Genomic DNA, 16916 nt, shown 5'->3' with positions numbered 1-16916 from the left:
TAATGAATAATAGTAATAATAATAATAATAATAGAATAAAACTAGATATAATTAGTAATTATTGTTATTATAAAATGGTTATTAATTAATTATTAAAAATTATTGATAAATTAAGTGTTAAAATAAATAATTTTATATACAAGCGTTAAATAGCCAAATGTATAATAGTTTTGGACTTAATTTAAATAATGATAAGTGTGATCATAGTGTTCCTATTAATACTTATCCATACTTGTGCATAATATTAAACTCGGTATCCAAATTTGGTATAATTGGTATAATATACTGTCAAATAATGTGTACGTCATACATACCTCTTGTATATATTTCTTTTACATTAATAATCGTTTTCATTAGAATAACTAATCAAACTCACCAACATGTTAGACAGCCTTTATAAGTACTTTACGTGAATTAATATTAATAGACAATTTATAAATAACTTATTTTTTTAACACGTTTGGTTTGTGTTACAGGAAGAATTTGCTCAACTCTTCAGGCAGCTAGATGCGCTCAAGGACAAAAACTTGAGGCTTGGTAATCGGCATTTGGCCGAAAAGATATCGGCTATGCAAGAGGTGAGCAAACGCGTTGTCTGGTCGACCAATATTGAAAAAAAACCATCGTCTGCAGTTGTCAGTGGTTACGCGTTCACCAACCACCACCTTGGTTGTAGTCATCCAGTTAGTGGTAGCCAAAAATCATTGGTCGTCAATCAAAATGGCAAGAAACCATATATGAAGGAAGTGACGGTGTGATGTGCATGTGCATTATAATTTTACATCTACTATGATTATTCTACCAATCAGTTGTTCGTGACTTCGACTTCAGCAGAGCATTTTGATAACCTTAAAATATATGGTTAAACATTCAACAAAATAATTAAATATAACCGTTCGCGTTGCACACGAGCTATCGTCGATTAGTTTAAAGCCTATTTTGAATACGTTGTATAAAAATACTAATATATTGTTATAATGTTATAATGTTATTGTATGCATTTTTTAACGTCAGCGTGCCTAAAAATATTATCAGAAATTATAGTTTTCAAATCAATGAATCTTTAAATATGTATTTCAAGAAAATATGGCGAGATTTGTTATTTTCGATCTTTGATCTGAATAAAATACTATTTTCAACATTTGTATGTGCATTAATAATATATACACAAACATTTTTGTATTTGATTTAATTCGGTTTTAATTATAGATAACGTTGTTCACTGTTATACATAGTATACCTTTGTTACGCAAAATGGAATCGTAGAACGCTCACATCACTTCATTATCAAAAATGCAACTAGTTATTTTTTTCGTTATAAAAACTTAATTTAAAATTAAAAATGTTGACGAAAGGTGATTTATCTTATTGTTTAAATTAATATAAAATAAATACATGGCTCAATTTAAATATAAAATCTTTAGTTTGGGTTATTTAAATAGAACAAATATGAATACCGGACACCCTTATTCAAAACCTCTGTCTATTTAATTTAGATTAAGATAAGTTAGTTCTTTAAGTTAATTATATTGAAATGCACTGAATTTAAAACTGTAAAAAGATTATCTAGACGTATACCTTTATTGGATTATCAACGACGGCGTCAGTTATCTAACTTTAGTTAAGTTACTTAACTAATAACACTATAACCGACATTGTGTATACCCAACAATACGATTTTTAAGTCTCTACCTGCATAATTTTATTTTTTCTAATTGTATTTTAGAAAAATGTACTGTGGTATATAGTGTATACAATCATAGTGTTTGAATAATATTTTAACAACATAACAACTGTAGTCTTGTTTTATTTATGAAAATTAAATTTTGAAAAAATGTTTTGACATAGGTTACATAAATAAAATAAAAAAGGGTGTTCAATAACTAAAGTATAAATAAACAAATATATCTCAATTCATTGGTAGACGCAAATATTGTAGATTTCACCTTAAATTATGATACAATGTAAATATATTATACTGAAAAAAATATTTAATCATTTTGTGAATATTTTTACGTTTTGTAATAATGTATTCTGTTCTAATTAATTCATAAAAATTTTATAAGACACCAATTTATTGTTTTTTAGGTTAAAATAAATTGTAATAAATAACTTCATAAGTAAAATGGTGGAATTGTTTCAGCGTCCTTATTATCTGGGTAATTATTTGTACTACATATTGTTGGAACTCGATTGTACAAACTTGCTGTAGTTATGTGTAAAATTTAAAACCGGATACTATGTACATTGAGACGTATGTATATTAATTACAGATTGTATAACACTATACACGTTTACGTAGTTTCCTTCAAATGTCAAAAGTTGCTTTAAAGTTTATATTATATGTGCAAAATAATAGCTTTTCCGGTACGCCTATACATAATTTATATACATATTATACTACAAGAAAACGTGAATACCCAATTTAATTTCACAAGTGCGTACTTAATAGTATATACAATTTATTTAAGATTTCAAAAAATGTATAAAATAATATCAGTTAGTCTACATTCAATTTAGTTTGGTTGAGCGGACTCCGAGACACAGTCCCTTACATGTATATTATATTTATATTCCTTAAAGTCATGAACTCATAAAATCCATCTTTTAAAAGTTGAATATTTTGGGACAACCACATTGAAAAAAAGGAAATCCCAATCAATCTATAATGTTGTTAATACTCAGAAAAATGCTACGGTATATTATTTCATAAGCGTAAGGATACTAAATTTAATATTATTCACCATTCACAAAGTAATGGAAAACTGTGTGGATTTCGTTAATTTTCTATAAAAATCGATTTTTAATAAAATATAATTTTAATCAAATTGTAATTTCTTTACTGGCCACATAACTATTTTGAGTGTATTTTATAATATGTAATATCATTAACCATAAATAATTATTATTTAACCTAATAAATGATCATTAGGAATAATAATATTTTATTTATAAAATAAGCTCGAATCAGGGTAAAACAGTGTTGTTTTTACAATTATTTATATTTTTTTTTTTGATGCATTTACTGTACGTTACACTTTAATTATGATAGAACGGTGTATTGCATAAAAAAATTCAATACTTAAAATAATTTTTTAGTAATATTTAGTCATAGAACATAAGGTTGAAATTATGTAATTTATAATATTCTTTTTATAAATATTAATCTCGTCAATATTATTTTTTGTAATACACATGATAATGACTCTTAACACCGTTTCATAGTTCAAAATCCACCAAACAAATTTATAAGTCAATAACTTATGATTATTATTAAAAATTATAATAGAGTATATTCAATTTTGTTTGTATTATTATGATTGATCCACATTTTTATCTGTGATATATTTAATTATTGTATAGTATTGTTATTTTTACAATATTGCATAGTGTATCATTGTATTAGCAACATAATTATTTATAATTACCTAGGTTTTCATTATATATCATAATTCATATTATTATTTTAACATAAGTTATTCAAAATTAATTTTGAACTTTAATAGTGATTTTTTTTACACGAAAAAAAAAGTAAATACAAATAAATAAATGCTTATCCTTATTGCTATAATGAAAAATATAAAAATGCGTTATTTTATGCCCGCAATATTTTTAATAATTTTTTTGTGGCTAACATTGGACAACATTATGAAACTTATCGTTAAGATTATTTGCTAAGAGTAGAAATGTATATAGTTTTATTTTTCGTATTTAATTATCTTTATCATATCACATAAATAGAATGTTAGAAATTTAATTATTTGTTATTTAAATTTAAAAATATGATACTATTAATGAAATTTCAATTTAAAAACAACAAGATGCTAGTAAGATTTACAATTATTCATTTATATTTTAATATTATACTATATTATGATTGTTGTTATTTTGCTATATTTTATTATAATTCAAATACAATAACAGATTAAATATTTATGTAAGATAATAATTTATAACAACTGTAATAGAGATTTTTTTTTAATCATTGTCTTACAATTAGATTTCAAATGGATTACATGAGATTGATATAATAAGACATTTAAGAGAATCATTTTTAAATACATATAAGTATACATCTACAGTTATAAATTTGATACAAGTATTTAAATTCTTAAAATATTAAATGGAATTTTTCATAATATGAATATTTAATATTATAAATGTTAAGTTTTTTTTTTTTATTATAATTGTTTAAGAAATTATAGAAAAGTTACAATTTATATACATAAAACTATAAGAAGATTGAATAATAATAATTCGCAATAGGCGCGTTAGCAAGCATGATATTAGTTAGATTCAATCGACACTACTCCATGATGTTGAGTTTTTTTTATTTATTTAAATATATTTTCTGCTATTTGTATTTGCCAAAATAAATTAAAGTAGTAGGTCACATTACCAGTTAATTTTAAGACGACAAGGTGGATTGTCAAGAATAGAAGCAGAGATAATATTACAAATTAACGAGTTAGGGTGACTGTGTGTGTGTGTGTGTGTTTGTGTATGGACATTGGAGTTAAGTTTAAATTAATGCTGTATTTTAATAGATGATCATGAGGATTTGTGTTGTTAGGTTTAATGCCTATATTATCTAGATTAGAGGCAATAACACCTGTATCGTCATTCGTCAGAAAAGGTGGCTAAATTAGTATTGATAGAATGGAGGATATCAACAGTAAAGTGAAAATATTATAAAGAGTAGGAGCAAGGATACTACCTTATGGTACACTTGTTTTTATGTGATGGACTTTTGATACATTTTCATTACAACATACTTACAAATATGCGATGAGCTAGAAATTATTTGAGATGTATAAGGTATAGAGAAAAAGGTAAAAATTGATTTTTCTATAAGAAGCCTCTATTCCAGATAGGATAAAATATTTGAACCATATTTAAGAGTTCTTATGTTTGTAATGTTTTTGTTATAGAGATGAGAATATTTCATCCAATTTTTGATAAGCTAAGTGCCACCTTTTTAAACGATTATTGAAGATAACTGCACTGAATTATCAATATCTAATGTTTTTTTGGAGGCATGTTGAGTGTATTGTTATTTTCAATGGTTTTTTTGAGAATTTGCTGCCAATATAAATTTTACTTAGAGTAATAGTAGAGGAATTTATGGTTGTTATTATCGCATAATATTTTAAGTTATGATTTTAAAATAATAGTTGTTCAATATAAATATATTTTATTAAATATAATTTAAATATATATTAAATTAATGAATATTCCTGTACTTAAAAGACATATACAATTATTATTTGTTGTTACAACAGTTTATTTGCTCGGTTACACATGCATGTAAAAATGAATTAAATAATAATATCAATTAATTTAATTTCTTTAGTATAATACAAATATTTTGCTTTAAACTAATAATTTATAGAGAATATTAATATTTAAGTAAATGTAAAAATCAACAATATGGAAATAAAAATAAGTTAATATTACATACGATTCAAAAAAGAAAAGTTATAATATGATTTATAAAATAGGTACAAAAGATAAATGTATGTATATAAATATTAAAATTTCTGAAAAATTAAAAAAAATATATTCAATTACATATTTTTGAAAGATTAAAAAATGAATGTATTGTAATGTTTTATGAAAATGTACATGTATAATGTTATACAATTTAAATATTGTAGTACTTAAGTTATATTATATTGTTAAAATGTATTTATTTAAAATGTAAATAAATATATATATTTAAAATTTATTTCACAATTTTAATACTTTAATTTCCATTATATGATGATTAGAAATACATTAAAGTAATTTTTTGTGTAAAATAAATATTTTTCAAAATAATATAAACTAAAAAAAGAAACTCTACTGACTGTTTCTAAATTTTAGGTGGTTTATTTCGACTGTAAGCTTAATTTTTTTTATGTTTGTTTTATTCGTTTTTAATTACACGAAAAACACTATTAGTATATTATAATAGTATTAGAAATTCAGTACTTACAAATTATCATTTAATATTATCTGTAATCTATGTTTTTAATTTTAAAGTATAGTCAGGCCAAAACATCGTTTTTACAAAAATAATTTAAAAATAAAAAAGTAACAATAAAATATATATTCAATTTTAATTTTAAAACGTACAGAATACGAATTTTAATCAAAACACCATATTTTAATATTAATTAAATATAATAGAATATAAATGGTATTTTAGTGACCTATAGCTTGTTGAGTTTATATTATATTTACTTATATACATTATAATAAATAAAAAATATACATTCATATTTTAAAAACGAAATATTATTTCCTAAAAATAACCATAAGTTAAAATCCGTTATTTTATTATCAATCACCTTACAACAATATATTTTCGTTGGCAGTGTGAACTAAAAAAAGTTGTTCCGTATAAAGTATATTGATTTTCCAAACCCAATGGTTCATTTGTCATTGTGTTTTTTTTTCACTAATCAAATTGTACGAGTTTGTTCTAATGTTTAGATTGATTGGTTTAACAGTGTTAAACTAAAATCTAATAAATTGATCATTAACTATATTTAAAAATTATTTATTTTAAGTTTAATTTGTTTTTAAAGTTAACTTAAACAACAGAATAAAATAAATTAAAAGTACTACTAAATGTATCTGTAAATACCTACAATATAAATAATAAATTATGTGTAAATAGCATTTTACTTTTAAAATTTTAAAGTTTTGAACTAAATACAGTCAAGTCGCAATAACTTGAAAAACTTGACAACTCGAATTTTTTTTTATTCTCCTAGAAATATAAATTATATATAAATTAATATAAATTTGTGTTAGATATCTCGAATAATACATATCTAGAAACAAATTTTTATTTCCCTTCAGCTTCGAGTTATCGCGACTCGACTGTAATTTATTTTATAATTTGTAAATTTGTATTTTTTTTTTTTTTTAAATGTATAGTTACCTTAATACTTAATGGTGAACTGTCAATTTATATATCAGTAATTTAAGAAAAATACTCTCAAGAGTAATTAATTTTATTTAATTGAATTTAGCCAATTGTTTATTTTACAAAGATATACATGACACAAAGAATCATACCTAGATAATTTACTGATTGTGCTAACATTAAATTGTATTTAAATCAGTTTAAAATATCGCTATAATATCGTTATTATTGTTATTATCGTTATCCCGTGTTGTTACTCACATACTCATATTAATATATTAAATACAATTTTTTTTTTTTTTATTAAAAATAAAAGGCTTTGACATCTATGGTCATTAGCCTATACAGTGTTAAATTAACTTAAAATTATACAGATCTGATAGATAAGATTACAATATACAATATTACAAGATCATAAAGTAAATAGGGTTTTACATTTTAAAAGTATATATATATATATATATATATATATAATATACATAAGTGTTTACATTTGGGATATTGGGTTATAATAGGTTTATAAGATTAATAGATCTATAAAAATTAAAAATGGCGTCAAAGTTGGCTTCCCCTAATGCTTCCTCCATATTAGTGGGGTGATTTAAAATTTTACGTTCTTCAGTGGAATAATCATCAACTTGCGATATTGCTCAATCTTTTGCTAATTATTTCCAAGCCAACAGTAGCAATTCAAATTTCGATAATGATTTCGCCATATACAAAAGAGCCAAAGACGAATCCTTTAACATAAATTCATACATACGCAATAATAATAATGAGTACAATCTCCCGCTTACAATTGAAGAGCTACACTCTGAATTAGGCAACTGTACCAGCAAAAACCCCGGGCCTGATGATTTCCCATATATTTTTATTAAAAACCTTTCAAAATTCGCACTCAATAAAATACTTACAATTTACAACCTCATTTGGATTCACGGAATACTTCCTATTAAATGGCACCAAGCAATAGTTATTAAATACAATTTATACAATGAACTTTTGTATAATTTCAAGTGAACAAAAAAATGATCTAATTTTGTATAATAATTTTAAATATTATGAAAATGTTTACATGAAATATTTAAATGCTTTTAAATGGCAGTGTATAAATAAAAAGTGCATTGCAAAAATGTATGTAGATTGAATATTAAAGAACATTATTAAAGATAAAAGTGTACATAATGTCAACTATCACGCGAAGAACTTGCATCAACTATATCAAGGAAATAATTTTCTAATGAACTTAAACGAAAATTGGAAGACAATTATTTAGGAAGACCATCAAAAATCATAAATATTGGCCTTTTACCCAATTCAGAATTTAACACAAACGTTTACAGGTACAAATATTAATAATATTTATCAATGTTTAAACAGTTTTTGACTTTTCGTCATTATATCCTAAAAAATCTAAAGAAGTATTCAACGTAATGAGCGTGCGTCAAATTGAAACCGTTCAGGATTAAAATGTTATTCTTGTTGTTTATTCAGTTAACAAATGTATTTGTTTTTAAACAAAATCGAATTTAAAATGACTTTACTCAGTAAACAATTTATTTGTGGATGGTACTTTTGCCTACTGCGCAAAATAATTTTATCAGTTTTTTACTATCCACTTTTTCAAAAATGGATATTATATTTCACTCGTATAATTGTTATACTATTAGACAGGTGTAAAGACACATATGTACGATCTTTGGATATGTTGGTGAACAATGTTCAGAAATTAATTTATTATTCACTTCATCAAAAATAGTTTCCGTTTTTGAAGAAGCTTATAGCTTTACATATTGGTGTAAAAATAATATGGCCAGAAATATAGATCGCAATATGCAAATTTAATATTTCATTTGAAACAAATCTGGTGGAAACACTTTCGAAGTCTTGGTAAAATATGTTGAAATGCACATAAAATAATATTATTTTCGTATTATTTATTATTAATAGTAATTAATTTGTATTTCTTAGGCTTATCAAAAGAATATAAAGATGTATCTCAAGTGAAATATTACGTAATTAGCTAAAAAGGGTATTCGGCTTACCATTATTGAATCCTGAATACGTAGCGGTTACTTATTTACTACAGATATGATAGCTGCAGTTTCTCTAGATAATGAAAGGGTTATAAAGTTTTGCGATTATTTGGTTGAAAATTATACTGAGGAAGGAATAAAATTCAAATTCGTGGATTTAAACATCAAGAGAAGTAACATCGAAACGTATACTATACTAATGGCTGTGAGTCTTTCCACTAAAAATTAAATTCTTGATTTACAAAAGTTCATCCAAACACTTTCATGCTTACTTGTGTTTTTAATAAAAAAATACAAACTGACAGCTACATACATATAAGTATATAACATAAAAGTTTTTTGTAAATTAATTGTTACCATGAACATTAAATTTGAATTGTAACCTATCTATGCCAGTGTATAATTAAAAATATATATTACGATGCAAATATAGTACATCTATGTATTTATATAATAACCTAAATTGAATTTACAGTGCAAAACACAAGTATAGTACATGTGTTACTGAAAACAAACAAAAATATATACTATAATTTAATTTATTAGGATTATTATTATAATATTTAACCCACTATAATTATGTCGAAAAGTAATGTTTTTTTTTTTTTTTTTGTAAAAGCTTGAAACGACCGTTTATTTTTATTTTTTCATTTATAGTTTATCGCATGCATATCAAAAACATAGAAATATTAAAGTCAAATGATTATAGTGACGTATAGTGTATAAATATAGTAAATATTATTTTATTATGAACGAGTGTAGTACGATTAAAATACTATACTCACGAATCGCGTGGAGCAAACGTTAACGCGAGTAGCAATCCTACTAGTCACTACTATATATTATTTACTTATATACGAAATACTCGCGCATAAAACAGAATGAAGTATACCTACATACAATCATTCGAGAACAGTGAAGACAAGTATTGTAATATTGTTAATATTATCTACGTGATGTGGTAAAAAATCGGCTCATTGTGACGATAACGACGATGACAAACTCGATTCCCGACGGGTATCCATTGCCGGCGGGGCTAGGATAATAATAATTGGAATGTGCATAAAGCACAACGGAGACGAGCTGAAGACTGTGTAACGCGAGCAGTTTTTCAATTTTTTTTTTTTTTTTTAATCTTTTATCTCGCGATAATTGTCTTATATTTTGCGCGAGCCTATCAACAATGGAATGTCTGCCAAGTGCACTTCTCCACCAACAAGAGTGCTACATGACGTATAGGTGAACAAAATAAGTCACGGCTGGTTATATTATATTATATTGCACTCGCATTATACAAAATGTGTACTAATGTTACAATATAATAAAAGTGTAATTAAAAATAATTTCATTAAAAAAATAATTTTTTACAGTAATTTAAAGCATAATCACTCTGCACGTACTTCAATGTATCATGGTGAGTACGGTATAACATAATATTATGATTATATTTACGAGAGTGTCTTGTGTAGGCGCCTATATCATAATGTTATATAATATATGTCCATCTAAGATGCACACTTATTTTTTTTTGCAATACAAAATTATTAAAGCATTTGTATATATTTGTAAGTGTTTCGGTATTTTGTCTAATTGCATAAATGTTTGTATATATTATTATCAATCATATCAAAATATGATTTGTAGTTTATTTTTCAATGTAAAAAAAAAATTCTTGTATCAAATGAGTAATTTATTATTCTCCGTAGTGGTTTTAGGGTTGCTCCTTTGATCATTTTGTTTCTTATTTCCATTTTGAGTTTACGTTACTTTTTTTAAATTCTTTTGTATATAGGTTGTATTGATTTTTCGCTGTTATCAAAGGCATTTTAAAATGGATTATTGAAAACTATTTCGTGTATGTTGATTTATTTAGGTCTGTTGTTATTCTTATTGTGTATTGTACCGTTAACTGATCTCTTCATATATTAAGTGGTTTTTCTCAAATAATATAATATTTAAGTATGCTGCTTATGTGGCTGGTTTAAAGGTACCTATTGCCATTCTAAATTTCTATCTGAAAAACTGTACTCACGCATATTATTTAAAGATTTATTTTTATGTTTTATACGTGATATTAACAATATTATGATCATTATAATTTATACTTATCAGTTATTTTATAACATGATGCACAAGAGGTGCTATACATATAGGCATTTGAGTAATGAGTTCGTAATTGCAATTTCAATAGCAGTTAGTTAAGTGTAATATGATTTTGAATTTGTGTGTGTATGCACGCATACAAATTTAAATTTGATGCTCATATTTTTATTAACATAATTGTTTCTTTATTTATTTATTCGACCATTTGTTTTCCTATTTAAATATGGCGCTATTACAGAAGAATAAAATTTAGATTACATTCTATTAAAATATAAAGGAATTCATAAATACAATTGGTATAAATAGTGTTGACTGGTATATATGGCGAAAAAAGGACGTTGACTTAAGCAATTAATCAGTTACTAAATGATTTAAGTGTTATTACATAATATTATGATTAAATAAAATATGAATTAGATTGAAATGTATTAGGTGTTATTATTTATATTTTATGATTATTGTATTAGTATAATGGTAGTTCCTACCTAATCAGTAATCACGCGTTAGTTATTACTTATTAGTATTTGATTTTTGAGTGTATAGTGGACAAATAAACAAATAAATATTTATTTTTATATTATACCTATAGATAATTACCAAAAACTTATAATTTTTAATTTGTGCATCTTTAATAACTACACAGTTTTCGAAGTATTCAAGTAAATATAAGCATATAAACATTATTTATGCATATTTTGTATTTACTGCGTGCATAATATAATATGTGTATTCTATAATGATGGTTTACATATAAACCCTATTATGCACATTAAAGTTTTTGTCATCAGAAATATTTTTATTGAGTCCAACTCAATGAATCAATTGTTCACTTAATGTTAATGTAATGTCGCAAATAAGTTTTTGTAACTCAAACTTGTGTTGACTGTTTGAATTGTTTTATTTTATGAGGTGTGAATTGCATACGAAGATATCATGCATAAGTACGAGTTACAATAACAAGATACTACACATTATTGCGCTTGATCTCATTCAACCTAATATCAGGTAAGGTAATCTAATTATTTACACTCTACAAACTGCATAATATAGTTGAAAGACACTTAATTATCTCTGATATTCGGTAAGTTGTTATTGTGCAATAGTTTGTTTTATAAGGGAATATAATAATATATATTATGATAAAATTATATATTAATATAGTTTTTAACGGCATATGTTTCAGCAATGAATTAATGTCGAGGAACTAACTAAATATTAATTTTCGCGTGAACAAAATACTGAAATCTAAACCATTTCCGTGAGCGATCATATTAAAAACCTACTGCAATTCGTAAAGCTAACTATTCCAGAGTAAGGTTCTAAGATAAAAATTGTATTGTTCAAAACGGGATTTTTAAGAAATTTAAAATAATGATGTTAAAGAATAATTAATTAGCAAAATAATATTTCATCACTAATGAAAATAGAAGAGGAATATTTTTATTATATTGTATTTTGAAAATGGTAGTTTTGATTATGAATTACTATAGTAAGTTAACATTATATATAGGCCGAACAACTTCCATCGCTCAGAATCGTTATTTTATATAATTATATATCAGTGAAATCAAATTTTACACATCCATTACAGTAGCCCACTCGTCACCTACTATATATATAGAATACGACCCATTTTCCGCCTTTTTTATTATTATGATTTTAATCAAATGCATATTAAAATATTGGCACGTTTTTATTATAATATTTTAGGTGCTGTGTTTTAAAAGTTAAAACATAGACAACTTAAAATTAAGCAATTTAAATTTAATTTTTTATTAAATTAGTTTTATAGTGTAAAGGTATAATATATATATATATATATATAAATTATATGTAACACAGCAGGGGCGTATTTTTAGAGTATTGTGTAAAATGCAAAATAATTTACCTATGGCCGCAACCATATAATCAGATCCAATCGCTTCGATCACAAAATATTCACAAATTTAAAAATTATTATTCAAATAATATTGAATTATGAATAATTTTAACTTTTATATAATGAATATTATTAAAGCGTGGAATAAATGTAATTACTAATCAGCCATATATTTCGGTATTAAAATACTTTTAGTATTTGAGAAATATTCAAAGAGAATTTAAATTAAAAATGTCATTACTTGTACTTGAAAACTCTCACTGTAACATATATATACAAGATCAATAGGATAGAAATGCACACCCCTGAGATTCAAAAATAACTCTCCTAGGCTCTAGAATTTTACCTCTCACAAATACAATGTTTTTTTATATGATAGATGAAAATATATAATGTAATGTAATCATAATATTTAACAAATAATGTTTTATAATTACAGCTTATTAATATTCAAGATAAAATTCAGTGTCTATGACGTGTCAGAAAGCATATTCCTCAGTTGTTCTCATTGCATACTTTCAGTTGTTCGTTGTGTACGTATTAAATTGTATATATAGTAAAATTACATTATTATGGCGACGCCGCTTGGGTCGCACAAAACTAATAAGTGGCTGACGACACACATTGTTAACATTCAATTATGAACCCATAATATTATAATTTCGTTATTACATTAAATGCATTTACATCCCATTACAATTCTCAATCGTTTACGGTTTATAAGTAGACCCGCAGTGATGTTCGTCGATTGTTATTCGTCGCGGAATTACGCAAAACAATCAAATGCCAGAAAATAACGGTTGGTATAGTATAGGTACCTAACAATTTTTTTTTATGTTTTATACGAATATTCAAAAATAAAGAGTATAAATACCTATAACATTATCAAATACAAGCCAATCAAACAATTTTTATGACATACGCACGCGTTCAACATTTTTCCTGCAGATGATATTTATATAAATTATTAGTATGAGTATACAGATGTATTTGATAAACGTTTGGGCTATTGTAATTTAGACACGTTTTAGACTAGTTTGACATGCTTAATGTATATCAACATGCCATAAAATTAATAAGACATATTATACAATACAATTTTACGCAATTTCCTTCAGATTTAACCCTTGAGATTGTGTAATTTTTGAGAAATATCTTAGTGAAATATCAAAATACATAACATACTTAATTCATATTTTGTTAGACTTTGCAGGTAATCGTCCATTCTTCTTTTGTATAATTTATTATGACTTTGCTCATTGACAAAGTCTGCACAAATGTCTAACGAAGTAGTTGGAAAATTGTTCTTTCCATTTTGCATTAAACATAGTCTCAGCTGATGAATGGAGTATGAGGTAGTAAGATAAAAAGATAAAAAGATAAATACATTTTTAGACAAAAATAAAATAATGTAACATGAAATTACTATACCTATATAATATAATATATTATATGTACATAATATAATGTACGTTTATAAAATATTATAGAGCCATAAATAGTAGATAATAATTACAGTTTCGATAAGAAAGTAGGGAAGTCTAGGTTAGAATATCCAGTCGACATTTTTATCTTTGTCCCTTATAAACGACGGGTTTTCCGCAATAAACGAAGTTAAATTGCCTAAAACGAATATATTCGTTCGGGACTATGCCAATTTGTCCCCACTAAGCGGTTATTCCCTTTATGTGGTGTCCCGGTTATGTAGATTCTACCATATATGGTTTAATATTACTTAATGTATAATTTATTATAATCGTTGTTTTATTTAAAATAGAAATAAATAATCATGATTACATATTATGTATTACATTAATATATTATTATTGCAACAACACTGTATTAAAAAGGTCCATTCAATAGGTATACGTACAAATTAATGTTCTTTTTGTTTTTTAATGAAATTATACTTTTTTACGTAGGTACTTAGTATAGGTACACTATGACTTAATACTGAAACTACCTAAGTATTTAATTGAATACAAAACAATGTCGTGGCCCTTGTACGATAACTATAATTATATTTACATAAATGTTTTATTTGCACCGAATGAATTAATAATGTCTAGTCAAGTAAGTAAATAAATAATTATCACATTAAGTATAGAAAGCGGTGGAATGTAATAAAATTGTTATTTTAATTTTCTCTCGACGAATGGTTTTATCGGTAATATTGCAATTTGTAATAGAATATTATATTATTATATTATTGACCCTACACAAACAAAATTGTTTAACTATATGTATTATAAACATGTATAATTAAAGACAAGTGTAAAATATATAGGATAGTAAAGTTACATACACGAGAATACTAGTAGTATTGATAATTTAGAAACGAAGAGCGTAAAAGGTAATTAATTAACAATATTACTAATCGCACAATCGTTATACGTATTATTAATTCATCACTGACAAGTGTTCTATTTTTTTGTTTAACCCTAGTAAAATCGTACGAGTACCATAATATAAAATATAGTCAATATAGATTATTATTATGCAACACATGTATATTGGTCACGAACTTATGAACTTCCAAAAGATATCCGTCAATGGTTAATGGACATAAAAACACTCAATTTGTGTGGAATATCTGAATCTATGATCTTATCCCACGCACGACGTATGATCTTAGTTTTTATTCATTCCTGTCATTATGTGTTATACGGTTGTGACTCACGGACAAAACGTAACTGTCCCTCAATATCAGTGTTAAATATTGAATGATCCTGTACAGTGTACACGAACGCTGTTGTAAATAATAACTTTTCCAGTACATAATTTATTATATTCTCTGAGTGGAATCGTGTTGATTGTTTCACTCATTTTAATATATTATTAGGAACATTTTAAATTGTTTAAGAGGTGACAATACTTTATACGGCCAAATGCATTGCTTCCGCACGTAATCGACGTCATATAATATTCGGTCTGACCATAATAATTCAATCTCGATGGCGGTTTCTTTCAGTAAAAATAAAATACTACGATATTCAGACACTAGCGGTTCATAATATAATATCTTACATTCCGACTGACAGCTTGTAGTCGTAAATAATCTAAACTCCATTACCTTATAAACATTACACAATACATTAAAATGTAAGACTGTATTATTATTACCTATATTATATTTTATGTGTATAAAACAAATTTCTGCAAAGTTATCAAACCTATCACACGCTATATAAATTTAATCATTTCAATACCGAGAAAAGATAAAACAAAAAACTAAACTCAAACGCCGTGACCATGGAATTATATAGGTACCTTTAAAGTACATTGAAACGCCTGTATGCGTTTATTGTAATAAATAAATAGCTAGTCTTATGTTGTCATACGTCGACATTGACCTACTATACGATTTTTTTATATGCATTTTGGAGTCACTGTATTAGATTTGGAGAACTGTATCTTCTGTCAAGGTCTTCACAGCGGGTTTACGACTTATCGATAGTGCAATAGTGCAACAACAATATACTAATAATAATATTACAATATTCTAGTTCGGTGGCGGTGCACGCGTGTCGTAAAATTTGATGTTTTATGATCACGAATAAAAATAGTGTATGGTGTGACTGATGCAATGCCATAACGTTTAACAGTCTAAAACGCGTAGTTTTGGTAAGTAACATATTTTGTACAAGCGCACGGCAATTATCGGCGCCTTCGAGCTGACGTCGAAATCCCGTTTATGCCGATCAAACACAATACATATTATGTTAAATTTGCTTCCGATTATTTGGTCGTGATTTAAAGTATAAAATATTTATATACTCGTTTGTAAACGTGACTATTTATCACAGTATTTTAGATGGTTCGTGATATGTTGACTTTTTTAAGTTCGATAAAACCAAAGCTGATCAAGGTAATTGTGTTCAAGTCAAGTCGATTTATTGATAGAATACAATTTATGTCCAACATATTATTATAATATATTATCATAATACTATGTTCAGGCTGTTCAGTTAAAGTTTAAACT

General features: G+C 25.3%; 1 protein-coding gene and 1 long non-coding RNA gene across 2 annotated transcripts in view; both read left to right on the top strand.

Annotated features, from left to right (window-relative positions):
• LOC132917292 (probable G-protein coupled receptor CG31760) overlaps positions 1-1794 on the top strand; it is a 99636-nt gene extending 97842 nt beyond the window's left edge. The window contains exon 13 of the mRNA XM_060977968.1: positions 477-1794. Within this exon, the coding sequence (XP_060833951.1) occupies positions 477-758 (282 nt within the window). The 3' untranslated portion in view covers positions 759-1794. The remainder of the gene's footprint in view (positions 1-476) is intronic.
• An 8383-nt stretch (positions 1795-10177) lies between these two features.
• LOC132932440 (uncharacterized) lies at positions 10178-13627 on the top strand. Its single transcript, XR_009662875.1, has 4 exons — positions 10178-10366; positions 11965-12065; positions 12239-12366; positions 13374-13627. It is a non-coding gene; the product is annotated as an uncharacterized LOC132932440 (long non-coding RNA).
• Positions 13628-16916: the final 3289 nt, after the last annotated feature.

The sequence above is a fragment of the Rhopalosiphum padi genome, chromosome 1 (assembly GCF_020882245.1).
Source record: "Rhopalosiphum padi isolate XX-2018 chromosome 1, ASM2088224v1, whole genome shotgun sequence".
NCBI classification, from domain to species: Eukaryota; Metazoa; Arthropoda; class Insecta; order Hemiptera; family Aphididae; genus Rhopalosiphum; species Rhopalosiphum padi.
Note: the sequence above shows the minus strand (reverse complement) of the source record. Positions and strands in the feature narration are given on the sequence as shown.